General features: G+C 48.1%; 1 protein-coding gene across 2 annotated transcripts in view; it reads left to right on the forward strand.

The window, feature by feature from the left end:
- The first annotated feature begins 2010 nt into the window (after positions 1 to 2010).
- usp30 (ubiquitin specific peptidase 30) overlaps positions 2011 to 22940 on the forward strand; it is a 42321-nt gene continuing 21391 nt past the window's right edge. Inside the window, exons 1-4 of one of the 2 annotated variants that reach the window (XM_087999926.1) lie at positions 2011 to 2029; positions 6047 to 6156; positions 15686 to 15868; positions 22533 to 22636. In XM_087999926.1, the coding sequence (XP_087856052.1) occupies positions 6054 to 6156; positions 15686 to 15868; positions 22533 to 22636 (390 nt within the window). In that variant the 5' untranslated portion in view covers positions 2011 to 2029; positions 6047 to 6053. The other variant, XM_087999924.1, reaches the window with a different exon arrangement.

Here is a 22940-nt window from a genome sequence, read left to right on the forward strand (position 1 = left end):
TCTCTGCTGTTTGAGTACTGTAAAGGGTTGCTGCTAGAATACATGGAATATTGTATGTTACTGTGCGTTTCAAGATTGTTAAAATTGTGTTAAATGTAAATAGCTTTATTGATTCTCTTTTAACTTCATTTCGGTTGCATTACAAACTTCTTTTACCATTAAAATAGAAACTGCAGGTTTGCACCTTTGTCTTTCAATGAAAGATCACCCTGTTAAATAAAACAATGATCTATCAAGCCAGATTTCAGTCTGGGATCTGGCTTGTCCTCTCATAACATCGGCTTGATCATAACAAGTGTTAAGAATGGGAAGTAATCAAATTGCCATGGGAAGTAGAGAAGGGCCAGATGAAAGTACCTTTCACAACCTCAGGATGTTTCAAATGATAGCCTTTTCCTTGTTTTTTGAACTGTAGTCACTGTTGTTGGTAAAAACAGCTGTAGCAAGTAGCAAAGAGACTCGACGATGGTGATGTGACAGATGTTATTTATTTGGATTTTAAAAAGGCCTTTTTAGAAGTGCCCCATAATAGAACAATGAATAAGGTCAAATGTGGAGTCAGGGGCCAAGTGAAAGAACTGATTGCTAGTTGTCTGAAGATGGAAAGTAGAGAATGAAAATAACAGAGAGAGGGAAGAAGTGTTCCACAAGGATCCAAGCTGGGATTGCTACTGTTTACAATTTACAATAATAATTTGGATTCAAAATAATAAATTCTGAATTTCAGATGGTCATTACTGAGGAAAATAGCAAAAAATTTACAGGACAACATAACTGATCTCGCAGAATGGTCAATAAGTTGTCAAATGAAGTTCCACAAAGATAAAGGTGAGGTAGTCCATTCTGGGTACAGTAAAGAGATCACTTATTTCTGGGGAGGTATAAGTCTAGGTAGGACTGGAACAAAGAGATCTCAAATGCACAAATGTCGCTCGGTCCATCCCTAAGTACCCTGTAGAATCACCTGATGAAGGAGCGTCGCTCCGAAAGCTAGTGTGCTTCCAATTAAACCTGTTGGACTATATTCTGGATCAGTAGTGCTGGAAGAGCACAGCAATTCAGGCAGCATCCGAGGACAGGCAAAATCGACGTTTCGGGCAAAAGCCCTTCATCCTGATGAAGGGCTTTTGCCCGAAACGTCGATTTTGCCTGTCCTCGGATGCTGCCTGAATTGCTGTGCTCTTCCAGCACTACTGATCCAGAATCTAGTTTCCAGCATCTGCAGTCATTGTTTTTACCTGTTGGACTATAACCTGGTGTTGTGTGATTTTTAACTTTGTACACCCCAGTCCAACACCGGCATCTCCAAATCATACCCTGTAGAAAGTAGTGGTGCTTGATGTGTATGTAGACCCACAGTGGTGATAGGGAGGGAGTACCAGGACTTTGACCTAGTGACACTGAAGGACTGATGATAAATCTCCAAGTCTTTCGACTACTGGGGGCATGAATGGGAAAATGGAGTGAACTTGGGAGGGGATGGGAAGTGGTGAAGGTGGAGGATAGGGCAAAGGTGGAGGATGGACAAAGGTGGGGGATGGGACGAAGATGGAGGATGAAGATGTGGGTTGGGGTGAAGGCGAGGGAGAGGCCAAAGGTGGAGGATGGGGTAAAGGGTGGGGGAATGGGGTGAAGGTGGGGGATGGGGTGATGGTCGGGGTGAATGTGGAGGATGGGTTGAACATGTGGGATGTGGTGAAGGTGGGGGGGGGGGGGATGGGGTGAATGTGGAGGGCGAAGGTGGGAGGGATGCATTGAAGGTGTGGATGGGGGTGAAGGTGCAGGATTGGTTGCCAATCCCATGTGTTGAGGAGGGGGATATATTCTATGAGAACACATTCTCTCCATCACTGTCAGTCCAATGGACCAGCTTCTCATAGACTTCACCGGAGAGGCAGTGACAGCGCCACCCAGCGCACAGGAGGACCACACACCCCCACCTCCCGCCCCAGGTACCGTCTCCTCCCAGGCGGGGGGGGGGAAGGGGGTGTGTGTGTCAGGATTGTCCGTCTGCCCGCCCACACCCACGGTACGTCCCGCTTTCCCGTCCGGCTGGGAGCCCGGAAGGCTGTTCGCTGCGAGTTTTGGTTCCGGATCCGTGTGGGAGGGCCGCCGTCAGTGTGTCGGAGCCGAGTGCGGGGATGCGGAGTGGGCCCGGGGCCCGCTCGGAGGCTGGTGACAGGCTGGTCCGGGAGTTCCTGCAGAGCGGAGCCACCGTGAGGTGAGGCCGGAGCCGGGCCTGGGCCTGAGCGGCTGGCGGTGACCGGCACATCCTCGCCTGGTCTGGCCCCCCCCCCTGCCCCTTACACCCCCCCCGCCCCTTACACCCCCCCCCCTGCCCCTTACACCCCCCCCCCTGCCCCTTACACCCCCCCCCCTGCCCCTTACACCCCCCCCCCCTGCCCCTTACACCCCCCCCCTGCCCCTTACACCCCCCCCCTGCCCCTTACACCGCCCCGCCCCTTACACACCCCCCCGCCCCGCCCCGCCCCTTACACACCCCCCCGCCCCGCCCCTTACACACCCCCCCCGCCCCGCCCCTTACACACCCGCCCCGCCCCGCCCCTTACACACCCCCCCCGCCCCTTACACCCCCCCCCCGCCCCTTACACCCCCCCCTGCCCCTTACACCCCCCCCGCCCCTTACACCCCCCCCCCCCGCCCCTTACACCCCCCCCCCGCCCCTTACACACCCCCCCCCCGCCCCTTACACACCCCCCCCCCGCCCCTTACACACCCCCCGCCCCGCCCCTTACACACCCCCCCCGCCCCGCCCCTTACACACCCCCCCCGCCCCGCCCCTTACACACCCCCCCCGCCCCGCCCCTTACACACCCCCCCCGCCCCTTACACCCCCCCCTGCCCCTTACACCCCCCCCGCCCCTTACACCCCCCCCCCGCCCCTTACACCCCCCCCCCGCCCCTTACACCCCCCCCCGCCCCTTACACCCCCCCCCGCCCCTTACACCCCCCCCCGCCCCTTACACCCCCCCCGCCCCTTACACCCCCCCCCCGCCCCTTACACCCCCCCCCGCCCCTTACACCCCCCCCGCCCCTTACACCCCCCCCGCCCCTTACACCCCCCCCGCCCCTTACACCCCCCCCCGCCCCTTACACCCCCCCCCGCCCCTTACACACCCCCCCGCCCCTTACACCCCCCCCGCCCCGCCCCTTACACACCCCCCCGCCCCGCCCCTTACACACCCCCCCCGCCCCGCCCCTTACACACCCCCCCCGCCCCGCCCCTTACACACCCCCCCCGCCCCGCCCCTTACACACCCCCCCCGCCCCTTACACCCCCCCCTGCCCCTTACACCCCCCCCGCCCCTTACACCCCCCCCGCCCCTTACACCCCCCCCGCCCCTTACACCCCCCCCGCCCCTTACACCCCCCCCCCTTACACCCCCCCCGCCCCTTACACACCCCCCCGCCCCGCCCCTTACACACCCCCCCGCCCCGCCCCTTACACCCCCCCCGCCCCTTACACCCCCCCTGCCCCTTACACCCCCCCCCCTGCCCCTTACACCCCCCCCTGCCACTTACACCCCCCCCGCCCCTTACACCCCCCCCGCCCCTTACACCCCCCCCGCCCCTTACACCCCCCCCGCCCCTTACACCCCCCCGCCCCTTACACCCCCCCGCCCCTTACACCCCCCCCCGCCCCTTACACCCCCCCCGCCCCTTACACCCCCCCCCGCCCCTTACACCCCCCCCCGCCCCTTACACCCCCCCCCTGCCCCTTACACCCCCCCCCTGCCCCTTACACCCCCCCCTGCCCCTTACACCCCCCCCTGCCCCTTACACCCCCCCCTGCCCCTTACACCCCCCCCCGCCCCTTACACCCCCCCGCCCCTTACACCCCCCCGCCCCTTACACCCCCCCCGCCCCTTACACCTGCCCCTTACACCCCCCCCTGCCCCTTACACCCCCCCCCTGCCCCTTACACCCCCCCCTGCCCCTTACACCCCCCCCTGCCCCTTACACCCCCCCCTGCCCCTTACAACCCCCCCCGCCCCTTACACCCCCCCCGCCCCTTACACCCCCCCCGCCCCTTACACCCCCCCCGCCCCTTACACCCCCCCCGCCCCTTACACCCCCCCCTCTGCCCCTTACACCCCCCCTGCCCCTTACACCCCCCCCTGCCCCTTACACCCCCCCCTGCCCCTTACACCCCCCCCGCCCCTTACACCCCCCCCCGCCCCTTACACCCCCCCCCGCCCCTTACACCCCCCCCCCGCCCCTTACACCCCCCCCCGCCCCTTACACCCCCCCCTGCCCCTTACACCCCCCCCGCCCCTTACACCCCCCCCGCCCCTTACACCCCCCCCCGCCCCTTACACCCCCCCCCGCCCCTTACACCCCCCCCGCCCCTTACACCCCCCCCTGCCCCTTACACCCCCCCCCTGCCCCTTACACCCCCCCCTGCCCCTTACACCCCCCCCGCCCCTTACACCCCCCCGCCCCTTACACCCCCCCGCCCCTTACACCCCCCCCGCCCCTTACACCTGCCCCTTACACCCCCCCCTGCCCCTTACACCCCCCCCCTGCCCCTTACACCCCCCCCTGCCCCTTACACCCCCCCCTGCCCCTTACAACCCCCCCCTGCCCCTTACACACCCCCCCCCCTGCCCCTTACACCCCCCCCCCCCGACCCGACCCGACCCGACCCGACCCCACCCCGGGGGATTGGGAGACTATCCCCCCCCCCCCAGCCCAGGCCTCTCCATAACCAAACCTCAGTGAGGCTCCCTGGCGGCCACTTCTCGCGGGAACGAACCGCGAGCTATTCGACTGCTGGGGGCATCGCGGCGAACATGTTGTGGTTCAGTGTCTGTCTGTCTGTGTCTCCAGGATGTGGGCTGAGGGGGTAGGGAGGGGTCTGCAATCCTTTTGCTCATCCTCCTTGATATTTTCCTACATCAACCTGTTCGGAAATGTTATAGAGGTTCTCCTGGTCCAAAGGTAGAGTCACTACGACTGCACCACAAGAGCTTTAAAACGTATGCAGAAGACCTTCAAGGGTTAGTAGGTATAGGTTGGGACATGACCACTGCATGACAGGAGCCCCTTTTTGCTTAGCCTCTGGTGGGAACTGAGGGCAATTGTCACAGACCACCTGGTGTTGCAGCAAAGATCGCCTTATTCAGAGGACTGGGGGGTGTGACAGGACCAGTTGTGGTTATATGGTTCTTTCAGAGTGAATGGGCTGAAAACCCTTCCGAACTGTACAAGTCAATGAGCCCAGCATTGAAAAGGACAGGGCTTCTTATGTTTAATGGGATGTCCAAGTTTGTGGAAGCACTAGTATTTTGTGTAGATCACTGAGTAGCAGGGGCCGACTGCCCAATGCATCCTGACATTCTGACAATCAACAAGTGCCCCTCTCCTTTTGTAAGGACAGTGTAATTGGGAAGGTAGTATCATCCAAACTTAAAATCTATAGAATAAGAATATTTGTGGAATCAGCTTGTCTTGACCATTTGTCAAAAAGCATCACTGAGGAAAAAAAGATCAGATCATTATCAGTTTGCTGTTTGTTAGAGGTTGCTGTGTGTAAATTGGCTGCTGGAAGTACATTTTTACAAATAGTTAATTGGTATTAAAGAGCTCTAGGATCTACTGACACTGTGAATTGTGTTGTGCAAATGTTGTCTCATGTAAAATAAACTTGAGAAAGAACAATTAGGTGAACATCTGGGAATTTAAGAAATAATCTAGTGCTACAAAGAGGTAAATGATACTATGCCTTTACATGAGTGAATTAAGATGAGTAGAATAGGACTTTCATCTGCAATAATTTTGGTCATTTTTCAATTATTGAGGTCATTCTCTGATAACTAATTCTGAATACTTTTTGCTATTGTTGTTTTCAGTGTATTTTCTGATACATTTTCAAATCAAGATGGTGTAGGACTTGGAGGGAACATGCAGGTTGTGTTTTCCCACGCAACTCCTGCCCTTGTCCAAGTGGGTGGACAGGTCACTGGAGATGCTATTGAAAAGTTTTGGCTGCAAAAAAACTAAAAATGTGTTTATTATTTTACAGAACCAGAATGATGAAGAACTGGGGTGTTATTGGAGGAATAGCTGCAGCCTTGGCAGCAAGTATCTATGTATTGTGGGGACCAATTACTGAGAGGAAGAAGCGCAGAAAAGGTAGTGTATACAAGAAATGTGACTGTCAGTAATTGCATTAAGTTCTTTCTTTTCCTCGTATTTTATGCTTTTTGTTCTGAATGTATTAATATACTAGTGATAGTGGATCATGTCTTTTTGTGGCTAGTTGATATTCATGTATCCTGGTGGCTAGTTTTCTGCCTGTTTGTCCAATGTAGTATTTGTTGCAGTCCTTGCAAGGTATTTTGTAAATGACGTTCATTTTGCTTGTTGTCTGTATAGTGTCTTTTAAGCTCATTAGCTGCTGTTTAAGTGTGTTGGTGGGTTTGTGGGCTACTATGATGCCAAGGGGTCTGAGTAGTCTGGCGGTCATTTCCGAAATGTCTTTGATGTGAGGTAAAGTGGCTAGGACTACTGGGGCCATGCGATGTTACCTAGTGTGGTGATGAAATGTCTGATACTGAACCTTGCAGCTCAGTGAGCAAACTCGCATCCATGCCTCTTTCCATAACGTAAAATAGATAATTACATCCTTTGAACTGTTGCAGTGCTTTTTCTCAGTGTCTTACCGATAACTTGATGTGGCGGAATGTATCTTTTCTGGTGTGAAATTATACTGTAAGAAACTACTACGAGTACACGCTGTACCCACACTCATTCTCTGCATGATTATAGCTTTAAAAATCACTATAAGTGATGCACAAGCACATAAGATATCGCTCCGAAACAATTAACTTTGGCTGAAATGATTTGTGACTTTATGATCTGTGACGTTTTTTCCTAATCTGGTCTTCTTAGAATATGGCTTACATAAAGGAGATTTTTTTTTGTTTCAAAATCAGAATTCTTTTAAATAAATATGATCAAGATTAGTTGTCTTTTGATTAATCGATTTTAAATATTGATAACACTAGTTATTGTAAAATGAGTATAGAATTTTGCTTATGTGAATGACGTTTTTCCGTAGAATAATGGTTAAATTGTATGAAGTTGCAGCAAAACTAAGCCCTCTGGCCTCTATAGCCTGCTCCACCACTCAGTAAAATCATGTCTGAACTGCTGCATCAACTCCACTTGTTTTTTTGTCCTTTGATTCCATTAGTGCCTAAAAATTCATCGATCTCAGCCTTAAATATACTCAATAACGCAGCTAGAGAATGCTAAAGATCCAAAACAGCCTGAATTAAGAGATTTCTTCTCATTTCAGTTCTAAATGATCACCACTTTATTCTTGGTTTATGACACCTACATGCCTAAATCAGCACAAATAGCCTCTCAATATTTATCCTGTCAGGCCCTCTCAGAATGTTAGACATCACAATGGGTTCTTCCCCTCATTTTTCCAAACCTTCAAGTTTGTCAGCGCATTTCATTAATTCCGTCTCTCCTTGCAACCAAGATTAAATCTCTTGAATCCTTGTTACGTCCTCGTTAAGGCAAGTATATTTTTCCTTCGTAAGGAGACCAAGACTATCCGTTGTACTCTACATTTGGGTTTTTCAAAACCCTGCATAACCGCAGTAAGAAACTTCAATTCCTCTTTATTAACAGCCAACATGCTGTTTGCCCTCCTGTAATTACTTTCTGTATCTGCATTTCTTGGTTCATTTTGTGTACAATAACACCTAAGTCTCTGCGTATCAAAATTTACTTTCAACAAAAAAAAAATCTGCATTTCTGTTCTTTCTCCCAAAGTGGATAATTTCATATTCATCGAGTCATACAGCACAGAAACAGACCCTTCGGTCCAGCTAGTCCCCCATGCTAAACATAATCCCAAACTAAACTAGTCCCACCTGCCTGCTCCTGGCCCAAATCCCTCCAAATCTTTCATAATGGCATACTTATCTAAATGTCTTTTAAACATTGTAATTGTGCCCACATCCAACACTTTCTCAGGAAGTTCATTCCACACATGAACCACCCTCTGTGCAAAATATTTGTCTCTTATGTCTTTTTAAAATCTCTCTCCTCTCACCTTAAAGATGTGTCTCCTGGTCTTGAAATCCTCCATCCTATGGAAAAGACAATTACCATCTATGCCCCTCATTATTTTACTAACTTATATAAGGTCACCCCTCAACTTCCTATGTTCCAGTGAAAAAAGACCCAGCCTACCCAGCCTTTTTTTAAAACTCAAATCTTCCATACCCAGCAACATCCTGGTAAATCTCTTCTGAACCCTCTCCAGCTTAGTAATATCCTTCCTATAACAAGGGGACCAGAACTGGACACAGTATTCCAGAAGAGGCCTCACCATGTCCGGTATAATCTTAACATCCTTTTAAACTCCTTCTGGCATCATCTTACCAATCATTTAACTGGTCTACCTAAATATTGCGGTCTTGTACTTTACTCTGTCACATAGCTTTGTAACATTAACAACATTGAAGGACCAAGTATAGGTATCCATCGAAGTCATTGATACAGATTTGTAAGTAACCGAGGCTCCAGTACTTTACTAGTTATACCTGCCATCTAAAAATAACCAATTTATTCCTAACTTCTGATTTTGTCCTCTGGCCCTGCTAATATATTACCTCCAATCCCATAAGCCCTAATTGTCATCAATAGTGTATTATTAAATGCCTTCTGAAACTCCATGACACATCAAGAAGGCGGGGAGGGGCTCTTGTGGTCCGATGGTAGTGTCCCTACTCTTTGAACCAGGAGGCATAGGTTCAGGTCCCAGAGGTGTGTTATAACATTCTAGAAAAGGTTGATTTGAAAATCACAGGTTTCCACTTATCTACCCTGCTAATTACAACCTCAAACAAGGACTCCTGGTAGGCATGTCCATCATGATATTCCTTTATTAAAGTTGTGTTGACGATTTTCAAAGTGCCCTTGTTAGCATTTGTTTAATAACAGATTAAAGAATGTCGTCAATTTCCAGGGAAAGGCAGACTGTCCTGTTTCTTCTCCCTTTCCTTCTTTCTTAAAAGGTAGGGTTATACATGCTGCCTTTCAATCAACAAGGAGTATTCTGGAATCCAAATCATAACTATTTCTGCAACAAACCTTTAAAACCTCTAATATAATGGGCCATTGTGGTGCAGTGTGTAGCATCCTTGCCTCTGAGCCAGAAGGTTTGGATTCAAAGGGAAGATGGTGGAAATGTGGTAATGGCACTAGACTCTTATTTCAGAATCCCAGACTACTGTTCAGGGAACATGGGTTCAAATGACAACTGTTGAAATGTGCATTTCTGTTCTTTCTCCCAAAGTAGATAATTTCTTCAAATTTCTAGAATTGAAACACAAAACTAGTGATTATGAAATCACTGTTGATTGTTGTAGAAACCTAACAGGTTCACTCATTTTTTTTTAGAGAAGTAAATCTGCCATCTTTATCTGGTCTGGCCTACATTTGGCTTCAGACCAATAACTTAGTTGATTCATAACTGCCCTGTGGACAATTGCTGGTCCAGCCAAGAACACCCATACCCCAGGAATGAATATCCAAGTAAATGTCTCACTCGAGGACTTGATAATTGGAGGAGTTGTAGCATAGCCACAAAGATGGTTTATCAACTTGTAAATCCTTCCAACATATGCCAATTAGTAAGTGTACAGGTATTTCCACTCAGTCACAAAATAAAAAGAAACCAGAGCCTTACCTCGACCATGACTATCTGTTGGGAAGAAAGTGAGGTCTGCAGATGCTGGAGATCAGAGCTGAAAATGTGTTGCTGGAAAAGCGCAGCAGGTCAGGCAGCATCCAGGGAACAGGAGAATCGACGTTTCGGGCATAAGCCCTTCTTCAGGAATGAGGAAAGTTTGTCCAGCAGGCTAAGATAAAAGGTGGGGAGGAGGGACTTGGGGGAGGGGCGTCGGAAATGTGATAGGTGGAAAGAGGTCAAGGTGAGGGTGATAGGTCAGACTGGGGTGGGAGCGGAGAGGTCGGGAAGAAGATTGCAGGTTAGGAAGGCAAGTTGCGGAGCTTTTCAGAGAACACCTCTGGGACACCCGGACCAACCAACCCAACCACCCTGTGGCTCAACATTTCAATTCCCCCTCCCACTCCACCAAGGATATGCAGGTCTTTGGACTCCTCCATCGCCAGACCACAACAAAATGATGGTTGGAGGAAGAGCGCCTCATCTTCCCCCTAGGAACCCTCCAACCACAAGGGATGAACTCGGATTTCACCAGTTTCCTCATTTCCCCTCCCCCCACCTTGTCTCAGTCTAATCCATCGAATTCAGCACCGCCTTCCTAACCTGCAATCTTCTTCCCGACCTCTCCGCCCCCACCCCAGTCTGACCTATCACCCTCACCTTGACCTCTTTCCACCTATCACATTTCCGACGCCCCTCCCCCAAGTCCCTCCTCCCCACCTTTTATCTTAGCCTGCTGGACAAACTTTCCTCATTCCTGAAGAAGGGCTTATGCCCGAAACGTCGATTCTCCTGTTCCCTGGATGCTGCCTGACCTGCTGCGCTTTTCCAGCAACACATGACTATCTGTTGCTCTGGGCATACAATATACTTATTTGCTGTTCTGCAACTCAACTTGGGAAGTCACCTGGTTGGGTAACGAATCTGGATCAGATTTTGCCAGTATCATAGGATTCAATCCCTAACTGGCTGGGGTAAATTTGGAACCTCCCTCTTTGCCCTACCCATGGTAGAGGTCATGGTCCTGTGTTGAGAGTGTGGTGCTGAAAAAGCACAGCAGGTCAGGCAACATCCGAGAAGCAGGAGAATCGACATTTTGGGCATAAGCCCTTCATCAGGAATGAGGCTTGTGGGCCTCATCATGCATTCTGATGAAGGGCTTATGCCCAAACTGTCGATTCTCCTGCTTCTGAGATGTTGCCTGACCTGCTGTGCTTTTCTAGCACCACACTCTCAACTCTGATCTCCAGCATCTGCAGTCCTCACTTTCTCGTCCATCATGGTCCGATGAGTGGAAGCAACTTTTGGGCAGACTATAAGAAAATGTACACTGCCAGGTCTTTTGAGGACTTGTCAGCTTTTCTATTAATTTCTTCAGGACATTGGAGGGATATGGGCCGGGTACTGGCAGGTGGGACTAGATTGGGTTGGATATCTGGTCGGCATGGATGGGTTGGACTGAAGGGTCTGTTTCCATGCTGTACATCTCTATGACTCTTTATTCTTTACTAAAATTAATTACTTTAGATTTCCATTCGAATGTTGGGTCATCCCAATTTCTTGTGGGTTAGTTGTGCTTCACCTGTGAACGGAGTCACCAAATGTTTGATTGTGCCTGTGGTTTCTTTATTCCCCACTATAATTGCTCCTGTATTTACATTTTTAAATCTTCCTATTTACTTATAAAAGCTCTTACAATCTGTTTATATATTTCTTAGCCGTGTGCATTCATATTGTAATTACTCCCTCATTTTCAACTTCTTGGTCGTAGAGTCATAGAGCACAGAAACAGACCCTTCAGTCCAACTCCTCTGCACTGACCAGACATCCCAACCTGACCCAGTCCCATTTGCCAATATTTGACCCAAATCCTTCTAAACCCTTCCTATTCATATACCAATCTAGATGTTTTTTAAATGTTGTGACTGCACCATCCTCCACCACTTCCTCTGGCAGTTCATACCATATATGCACCACCCTCTGTGTGAAAAAGTTACCCCTCAGGTCCTTTTTAAATCTTTCCCCTTTCACCTTACACCTATACCGTCTAGATTTGGACTCCTCCATACTTGGAAAAAGACCTTGTCTCTTTATCTTATTCATGCCTTTCAGGGAGAGCTTGCCAACTGCACATGTAATTGGCTTGATGGTAGGAGACAGAGGGTGGTGGTGGAGGAGGATTGTTTTTCAGACTGGAGGCCTGTGACAAGCAGTGTTCCACAGGGATCCACTTTTGTTTGTCATTTATATGAACAATTTGGATGAGATATTAAGATGCGTGGTTAGTAAGTTTGCAGATGACACAAAATTGGTGGTATAGTCGACATTGAAGAAGGTTTTCTAAGATTACAAAGGAATCTTGATCAATTGTGCCATTGGACTAAGGAGTGACAGATGGAGTTTAATTTTGATAAAAGGTGAGGTATTTCATTTTGGAAAACAAACGAGACAGGACTTGTACAGTTAGTGGTAGGGATTCAGGTAGTGACCGAGAGATACCTAGAGAACCCCCCAAGGGGTTCAGGTACATAGTTCTTTGAAAGTTACATCACAGCTAAACAAGGCGGTTAAGAAGGTTTTACATCACAGCTACCGGAAAAGTTACATCACAGCTAAACAGAGTGGTTAAGAAGGTGTTTAGCGCCTTCATTGCTCAGACTGTTGAGTATAGGAGTTGGGACATCATGTTGAGGTTGTATGGATGTTGGTGAACCACTTTTGGAGTACTATATAAAGCTCTGGTCTCCCTGCAACTGGGAGGATAATTATTAAATTAGAGAGGGTTCAGAAAAGATTTACCAAGATGCTACCAGGACTGGAGGGTTTGAGTTATAAGGATAGACTGGTACTTTTATTTTCACTGAACATAGGAGGTGGAGGGATGACCTTATAGAGCTTTATAAAATCACGAGCAGCATAGAGAAGGTGACTAGCAAAGGTCTTTTCCCTGGGGTGGGTGATTTCAAAACTAGAGGGCATATTTATAAGGTGAGAGGAGAAAGATCTAACGAGGGACCCTGAGGGGCAATGTTTTCACACAGAGGATGGTTTGTGTGTGGAATGAACTGTCAGAGGAAGTGGTAGATGCAGGTACAGTTACAACATTTAAAAGGCATTTGGATAGGCACATGAATAGGAAAGATTTAGAGAGGTATGGGCTAAGCGCAGGCAAGTGGAACTATTTTAATTTGGGAAACTTGGTCGGTATGGATGGGTTGGACCGAAGGGTCTGTTTCCGTGCCAAATGACTCTATGATTCTAGAAACGGGTTTCAGTGGCAAAAGGTTCCTAGCCAGAGGACGCAAATCAGGCTGTAATGACTGCCACCCAGTGGCTCTGACATCCATCATTATGAGATCACAGTAATGGCACACATCACCTCCAGCCTCCCAGATCACCTTGATCACTACAAATCACCTACTGTCACAATAGGCAGATGTCACCTCCCTGGCCTTACACTCATTCCTGGAATATCTGGATAAAAAGGACATCTGCATCAGAGTCCTATTTATTGACTTTAGCTCCACCTTCAACACCACAATTCCAATCAAACTCATCTTCAAAACCCCAAGACTCTGCTTTTCCCCTCTATGACTGGATCCTCGATTTCCAACCCAGAGATTGCAGTCAGTAAGAATAGGCGACCACACCTACTTCACAATAATCCTCAACATCAGTGCCCTGCAAGATGGTGTACACAGCTTCTTATTATACTCCTTTTACACTCACGACTGTCTGGACAAATTCAGCTCTAACTCCATTTACAAATGTTCTGATGGCACCATCATTGTGGGTTGGATATCGAACAATGAGGAACATATCCCAGTTATACTCTCTCCCACCCTCTTCCATTGTGCAGAAGATACAAAAGTTTGAAAGCATACCAACAGATTCAAAACAGCTTCTTCCCCACTGTTACCAGACTTATGAATGGACTGCTCATATGTTCATCTTTCTCTGTACCTTCTCTATAGCAGTAAACACTATATTTTTTGTTCTGTTCTATTACCCTAACGTAGTTATGTAATGTGTGATTTGTCTGGTTGCACACAAAACAATACTTTTCACTGTATGTCAGTACATGTGACAATAATAAATCAAATTTATATGAATTGGCAAAAGAAAAATAGTGGAGATTATCATGTTTTTAATGCTGATAGTTATAAGGATACGTAATACAATTGCACTGTCTGAAATGGTATTGAAAGTTGATTCAGTAGAAACTTTCTAAAGGGAGTTAGATAAATGATAAAAAGAGTGACAATGTTCATGGCTGTGAGAAATGGGCAAGGGAGAGCAACTAACTGGATAGCTGTTTCACCAGGCTGGCACAAGTCGAATTGGCCAAATGGCCTCCTGCTTTGCTGTAATTACTCCCATGAATCGAGCTCAGAGTGAAATGAATTGAGCATCTCTTTATTTTTGTCTGTTGGCTGTGCCAATCTGATGTGAAATGCATTTGGTTGGTCTCAGATCCAGGGCTAGTTGCCATGGGTCTCGATGTTCAGCTGCTGATTGGTGATCATTCTCAGAAGATGTTAGAGTGGGCAAGCGTCTCAGCTGGAGCTGTGGGGGAAGACTTTCGAATTTTGATACAGGGCACAGAAGTCTCTCTCAGCGCCTCATTCCATACTGTACCTGATGTTCAGGGTACTTCATATAGAGACTGAGCACTGACAATACAATATAATTTCCTACTGCTATCACCCTCACCCTGAGTGGAAAAGTTCACCAACTGAACATGACACAATCCACTTCTCTTTTCTTGACCCGTGAATTCTGATGGCATTGCTGGTATGTGTTGTCTTCAAGGAGTCACAGAGGTCGGCCGCTGCTATGGGCTGAATATATTGTAGTCATCGATCAAGGGAGGATGATTCAGCATTGACTGGGGATGCTAATTCAGCTCTGTCAAATGGTCAGGCTCAGTAACCTTGCCACGCTAACGCTCCCCCAGAGTTATTAGCATTCCACCTTTTAAGCAAAAAAAAAATCATTTTAAGCAATCAACCAGCTTGAATGGAGCAAAACAGAAAATTGCTTTATCCTTAAGTCATGATTTTGTGTAATTGTTTATTATTCAAGAGTAATCCTGATGGTAAGACGCGCTGTATGTTCGTCTGTTTCTATCGCATTCTCTATATTTCTCTCCTCTTCCCACCCCTCCCCACTGCTTTTCCACTCGTGACTTTCTTTCTATTGTTTTAAGTGCTGAGATAAAATAGCATGGTGCAGCCAAATTAGCATTCGGAGAGAGAAAACTCCAATTTCCTTGCTCAGCTCTGTCTCACCTCTGGAAGAGCTATATTGATAATCAGCTGAATGGCGGAGGACTGGACATAGGTTGGGTTCAAGGTTTCGTAGTCAATGAGTACGGGATGTTCGTTCTTATTTGCTGGAGGACATTCCTTGAAGTTGTTTGGGAATGGTCTGCAGGATATTTATCGTATATAGGTTTGAATGTGACCTGCCCCTTTAAGACCACTGCTGCAGCGCACTGTGTGGTAACCCAAGTAATGTAAGTAATTTCTTGTAAAATTGCACTCCCCAGGAGGAATGACCTGACATAGTTTTGACCATTGTCTCATGATTGAAATGTGATGAATGCAGAGTGATAGAAATACCGGACTCTTTCAAAATCTAGATTTTGGCGTAAGGACTGCTAAAGGTTTCCCATTGCCCAGCAATCGAAACCCTGGTGCCAAGGCAACTCAATCAACTGATGCTAGTGTGTCGTTTTCATTAAAAGCTTGGAAAGGGCAATTCTCGATGCTTTTACTCTTAGATGTGCAGAATCAGAGGATTTTGAAATGTATGCAAAATAAAAAGAGCAGGGATTTAAACATTGTAACCCATGGCACATTTGAACAGCCTGATTTTATTACTGGTGCAGATTATTAACTGAATTGCTAAGAGCTTATTGTGACTTTGAATATCATTCTTTTCCAGGCTTAGTTCCAGGCCTCTTGAACCTGGGAAACACCTGCTTTATGAACTCGCTGGTCCAGGGGCTGGCTGCTTGTCCATCCTTCATTCGCTGGCTTGATGATTTTACCAGGCATTACAACCTGGACAGCCCCCAGGAGGAGCGGTGTCCATATCTGTCTGTCACACTTCTCCGATTATTGCGAGGTGAGATACTAAAGAGGGATCAAGGTTCTGTCGGGTTAATCTGCAGATTATTGTCTTTAATGTAATCAGGGTAGGAAAGGCCAACAGAAATGCCCATTGCAAATCTTTAACGTTGTCATAGCGCTGTGCTGTTTATCATTCATTGGTTGCTTATGAGTACCACTGGCTAAGCCAGCACATGTTCATCCCTAATTGTCCTTCAGATAGTAAGCTGCCTTCTGGAACCAGTGTAGTCCATGAAGTTTAGATGCGTCCACAGAACTGTTAGAAAGGAAATTTTAGGATTTTGACCCAGTGATAGTGAAAGAGCAGCAGTATAGTTCCAATTCAGGAGGGTATGAGAATCGAAGACAGTGGTGTTTCCACGCTTCATAACTTTCTGGATGAGAGAGCAATGATCAAAATACATGGGAGCAGCAGATGTATGCAGCACACTGAAATTTCCAAAACACCTGGGAAATTAAATCACAGGAACTGACCTGACAGAGAAAATTCACCAGCACCGTCACCATAAGTAGTTGCTGAGGAGTTGCTTTCCCACTCACAGGCTAGGTACAGCTGCAGGGTGAAGAGAGGGGAGCTGCAAGGAGGGTGGAGTGGGAGGTTACAATAGGGAGAGAACAGTATTAAACCTGGCAACAGATCTCTGAAACCTGTCAGCTAACTAGGCAGCAAGAAACCTTGAAATCACGGGTAACAAATTCCTTGCAAATGCTTCGAGAGTCTCTAGTTTAAGGGCGCATATGTCCAGGAGCTACAATATGAGATAAAAATGTAGTGAACACTCTTTTAATGAATGCCATCATTTGTTAAATGTAAATTTGAGATTAAGATCTGAGATGCCGTAAAAACAATAGTGTCAACCTGTTTAAAATAATCCAACTTTGTATATGTGTGATGGAAATACATTTGCTGTGACTTTACCTTCTGTGGAAGATGTGTTTAGGTGTGAGATGAGCTTTTTGTGTAGAAGTGTACATCATTATTTTGAAAGAAGTCTTTGTTGCTAATTTTTGCCTGTTGTCTTGTATCAATTTAGATAGCGTGTCTCGAAAATTAATACTTTCCTTCTGTGCTGTAGCTTTAAATTTGATGATGGATCAGTGATTATTGAGGAGAATGACAAAATCTTCTAATTTTGTTTCGGTCCAAATACAGTACTGCAAACCTCAATACAAATACAAAAGATATTGTTACTACATGACTGAATCACCGAACAAATACAGTCATAGAGATGTACAGCATGGAAACAGACCTTTCGGTCCAACCCGTCCATGCTGACTAGATAACCCAACCCAATCTAGTCCCATCTGCCAGCATCCGGCCCATATCCCTCCAAACCCTTCCTATTCATATACCCATCCAAATGCCTCTTAAATGTTGCAATTGTACCAGCCTCCACCACTTCCTCCGACAGCTCATTCCATACATGTACCACCCTCTGTGTGAAAAGGTTGCCCCTTAGGTCTCTTTTATATCTTTCCCCTCTCACTCTAAACCTATGCCCTCTAGTTCTGGCCTCCCCGACCCCAGGGAAAAGACTTTGTCTATTTACCCTATCCATGCCCCTCATACTTTTGTAAACCTCTATAAGGTCACCCATCAGCCTCTGACGCTCCAGGGAAAACAGCCCCAGCCTGTTCAGCCTCCCCCGATAGCTCAAATCCTCTACCCCTGGCAACATCCTTGTAAATCTTTTCTGAACCCTTTCAAGTTTCACAACATCTTTCCGATAGGAAGGAGACCAGAATTGCACGCACTATTCCAACAGTGGCCTAACCAATGTCCTGTACAGCCGCAACATGACCTCCCAACTCCTGTACTCAATACTCTGACCAATAAAAGAAAGCATACCAAACATCATCTTCACTATCCTAACTACCTGTGACTCCACTTTCAAGGAGCTATGAACCTGCACTCCAAGGTCTCTTTGTTCAGCAACACTCCCTAGGACCTTACCATTAAGTGTATAAGTCCTGCTAAGATTTGCTTTCCCAAAATGCAGCATCTCGCATTTATCTGAATTAAACTCCATCTGCCACTTCTCAGCCCATTGGCCCATCTGGTCAAGATTCTGTTGTAATCTGAGGCATCCCTCTTCGCTGTCCACTACACCTCCAATTTTGGTGTCATCTGCAAACTTACTAACTGTATCTCTTATGCTCGCATCCAAATCATTTATGTAAATGACAAAAAGTAGAGGACCCAGCACCGATCATTGTGGCACTCTACTGGTCACAGGCCTCCAGTCTGAAAAATAGCCCTCTATCACCACCTTCTGTCTTCTACCTTTGAGCCAGTTCGGTATCCAAATGGCTAGTTCTCCCTGTATTCCGTGAGATCTAACCTTGCTAATCAGTCTCCCATGGGGAACCTTGTCAAACGCCTTACTGAAGTCCATATAGATCACATCTACTGCTCTGCCCTCATCAATCCTCTTTGTTACTTCCCTAAAAAACTCAATCAAGTTTGTGAGACACGATTTCCCACGCACAAAGCCGTGTTGACTGTCCCTAATCAGTCCTTACCTTTTCAAATACATGTACATCCTGTCCCTCAGGATTCCCTCCAACAACTTGCCCACCACCGATGTCAGGCTCACTGGTCTATAGTTCCCTGGCTTGCCCTTACCACCCTTCTTAAACAGTGGCACCACGTTTGCCAACCTCCAGTCTTCTGGCACCTCACCTGTGACTATCGATGATACAAATATCTCAGCAAGAGGCCCAGAAATCGCTTCCCACAGAGTTCTCGGGTATACCTGATCAGGTCCTGGGGATTTATCCACCTTTGTGTTTCAAGACATCCAACATTTCCTCCTCTGTAATCTGGACATTTTGCAAGGTATACCATCTATTTCCCAACAGTCTATATCTTGCATGTCCTTTTCCACAGTAAATACTGATGCAAAATACTCGTTTAGTATCCCCCCCATTTTCTGTGGCTCTACACAAAGGCTGACTTGCTGATCTTTGAGGTGCCCTATTCTCTCCCTCGTTACACTTTTGTCCTTAATGTATTTGTAAAAAGCCTTTGGATTCTCCTTAATTGTATTTGCTAAAGCTATCTCATGTCCCCATTTTGCCCTCCTGATTTCCCTCTTAAGTGTACTCCTACTTTCTTTATACACTTCTAAGGATTCACTCGATCTATCCTGTCTATACCTGACATATGCTTCCGTCTTTTTCTTCACTAAACCCTCAATTTCTTTAGTCATCCATCATTCCCTATGCCTACCAGCCTTCCCTTTCACCCTGACAGGAATATACTTTCTCTGGATTCTTGTTCTCTCATTCCTGAAGGCTTCCCATTTTTCAGCCGTCCCTTTACCTGTGAACATCTGCCCCCAATCAGCTTTCGAAAGTTCTTGAATAATACCTTTGGCCTTTCTCCAATTTAGAACTTCAACTTTTAGATCTGGTCTCTCCTTTTCCATCATTATTTTAAATCTAATAGAATTATGTTTGTTGGCCCCAAGGTGCTCCCCCACTGACACCTCAGTCACCTGTTCTGCCTTATTTCCCAAGAGTAGGTCAAGTTTTGCACCTTCTCTAGAAGGTACATTCACATACTGAATCAGAAAATTTTCTTGTACACACTTAACAAATTCCTTTCCATCTAAACCCTTAACACTGTGGCAGTCCCAGTCTATGTTTGGAAAGTTAAAATCCACTACCATAACCACCCTAGTATTCTTCCAGATAGCTGAGATCTCCTTACAAGTTTAATGATTTAATAAGAATGTAAAAGCTACACTTGAAAATCAAAACAGTAACCCTCAAGAAAATCTCAAGAAAGAGCCCTCATAAAAGAAAATATTTTTTGTCCAATGGTAGGGGTTTCAAGTTTGGGTGGCACTTTTGTAGAAACCTTTGCTGCAGTGCATCTTATTGGTGGCACGTGTTGCTGTCACTGAGCATCAGTGGTGAATGGGATGCTATTTATGCACCACCTATTCAACCATGGCTGAGCTTTGTTTAACCCACTGTCTTATTCAGTCTCTCAAAGTTCTTCCATTATCGCCTTGAGAGTTATTGAACTACCAATCATTTCCAACCAATGACTGACCATACATCAGTTTGTTTTGTTCAGATTTTGATCTTAAATGAGTTGGCAGCCTCCTTGTGTATTTCGAGCATTGTATTTCAGCTGTACATTATTTCACATTTTTACAAAAAGAAATCCTTGAAAACTATTTCTGCAGTTTATTTCTTCATGTGTGTTTCCCCTGCACTTGGCAAGATTGGTCTCTGAGGGGACTTACTGAGAGAACTCATGGGCATTGGCATGTAAAATAGTGGGTACAGATTCAATATTAACTTTCAAAAGGAATTGCATAGGTACTTTAAAAGGGAAACATTTGCAAGGCCATAGCAACAGAATGAGTGAGTGGGACTAATTGGACAGCTCTCTCAAAGAGGCACAGGTTGAATGGCTGCCTTCTTTTTGTGTGATTCTTTGATCATTGATTTTTGTCTGCCCATTCTGTGCCAGCTCCTGCTTGGGTACAGTCCAGTGTGAGCTAACACCTCTTATGGTATCTCTGCCAGGTGGGTATCCTAAAGACGTAAATGTAACACTTATGTTCACCTGTAGTGGGCACTAGTGCCAAACCTGATCTGGTAGCAGCACACGGGTCATTGGGGAACAATCAATGCAAAAGCTGTAACTTATTTTCCTTTTACTCTGAAAATCAATAATACTGAGGCAAATTACAGTGTTGTCAACCTGATGAAGGTGAATCCACTCAGCATTTGCGTTCCCTGTAATTATTCCTGCCGCTGTCCAGAATCTGAGGTCCATTTGTGAAAGTGGCATCTATAAAAGGGAATCTGTGCATCTGCATGCTGATCAGTGCGCGGATGCGAATCAGTGTGCGTGGGCGCTCATCGGTGAGCGTGGGCGCTGATCGGTGAGCGTGGGCACTGATCGGTGAGCGTGGGCGCTGATCGGTGAGCGTGGGCGCTGATCGGTGAGCGTGGGCGCTGATCGGTGTGCGTGGGCGCTGATCGGTGTGCGTGGGCGCTGATCGGTGTGCGTGGGCGCTGATCGGTGTGCGTGGGCGCTGATCGGTGTGCGTGGGCGCTGATCGGTGAGCGTGGGCGCTGATCGGTGAGCGTGGGCGCTGATCGGTGAGCGTGGGCGCTGATCGGTGAGCGTGGGCGCTGATCGGTGAGCGTGGGCGCTGATCGGTGAGCGTGGACGCTGATCGGTGTGCGCGGACACTGATCAATTAGCGTAGACGCTGATCGGTGAGCGCGGGCGCAGATCGGTGAGCGCGGGCGCAGATCGGTGAGCGCGGGCGCAGATCGGTGAGCGCGGGCGCAGATCGGTGAGCGCGGGCGCAGATCGGTGAGCGCGGGCGCTGATCGGTGTGCGCGGACGCTGATCGGTGTGCGCGGACGCTGATCGGTGTGCGCGGACGCTGATCGGTGTGCGCGGACGCTGATCGGTGAGCGCGGGCGCTGATCGGTGAGCGCGGGCGCTGATCGGTGAGCGCGGGCGCTGATCGGTGCGCGCGGGCGCTGACCGGTGAGCGCGGACGCTGACCGGTGAGCGCGGACGCTGACCGGTGAGCGCGGACGCTGACCGGTGAGCGCGGGCGCTGATCGGTGAGCGTAGACGCTGATCGGTGTGCGCGGGCGCAGATCGGTGAGCGCGGGCGCTGATCGGTGAGCGCGGACGCTGATCGGTGTGCGCGGACGCTGATCGGTGTGCGCGGACGCTGATCGGTGAGCGCGGACGCTGATCGGTGAGCGTGGACGCTGATCGGTGAGCGTGGGCGCTGATCGGTGAGCGTGGGCGCTGATCGGTGAGCGTGGACGCTGATCGGTGAGCGTGGACGCTGATCAGTGAGCGTGGGCGCTGATCAATGAGCGTGGAGGCCGATCGGTGTGCGCGGGCGCAGATCGGTGAGCGCGGGCGCTGATCGGTGAGCGCGGGCGCTGATCGGTGAGCGCGGGCGCTGATCGGTGAGCGCGGGCGCTGATCGGTGAGCGCGGACGCTGATCGGTGTGCGCGGGCGCTGATCGGTGCGCGCGGACGCTGATCGATTTGCGCGGACGCTGATCGGTGAGCTTGGGCGCTGATCGGTGCGCGCGAGCGCTGATCGGTGCATGCGGTGCGCGTGGATGCTCAAGGCAGATGTTCAGAGGCAACAACAACAGAAATTGCTGGAAGAACTCCGCAGTTCTTTCTTCAGAACTTTAGAAGGAACATTGCTCAACCACAAACCAGGGATCAAATAATGAATGGCTTTTGTGACAGACCTTTATCTACCTGCAACAAATGGATGTCTGGAATTATTTTGCCAACAGTTCAAAATGTAGATGTTCAAGAATTCAACAGTATAATTTCTAGAATTTCCTTGCCAATTTTTTGTCAGTGTTTGTGAAGTATGTTGATTACCGTAGATATATGAATGTACCACATTGTCTGAAATATGCCATGGGATGTCCTGAGGTTGCTAATAATGCTATTTAAATGCAACTCTCATATCCTTTAGACTGCAATGTTTTGTTTCCAGCGAGCTGTGTTTAAGATGCAGGACTGAGTTGTCTTGATTGCTGGGTGAACTGTGGGGCAGGGAAGTGAGATAGTTTGGGGGGGGGGAGTGGTCTTGGTCACATGTTGTGAGTTTTACTTTCTCCTTTCCTGCTACTAGTGTTATCCAATGGGGAAGAGACCGCAGAAGATGTGGTGGATGCAGGAAGTCTCCTGGAAGTCTTGAGGATGTACAAGTGGCAGATGTCTTCATTTGAAGAACAGGTAAAAACTTGGATATCAATAAGCCCGTGGTAGACCAGTGTCATCACAATTAAGGATCAAGACTGCTGTCTGAATGTACACAATTGCACTCAGAAGGGATCTTACGTGGTTGATACTGTTCAGTGAAGCTGTAGAGACTGTAGAGACCAGGACAGAACCCCACTGGTCCTCACCTACCACCCCACCAATCTCCATGTACAGCGCATCATCCGCCGTCACTTCCGCCACCTCCAAACGGACCCCACCACCAAGGATATATTTCCCTCCCCTCCTCTATCAGCTTTCCGTAGAGACCACTCCCTCC

Source organism: Chiloscyllium plagiosum, unplaced genomic scaffold (genome assembly GCF_037043375.1).
Source record: "Chiloscyllium plagiosum isolate Xiang-an unplaced genomic scaffold, Cpla_swu_hap1 HiC_scaffold_24, whole genome shotgun sequence".
Classification (NCBI taxonomy): domain Eukaryota; kingdom Metazoa; phylum Chordata; class Chondrichthyes; order Orectolobiformes; family Hemiscylliidae; genus Chiloscyllium; species Chiloscyllium plagiosum.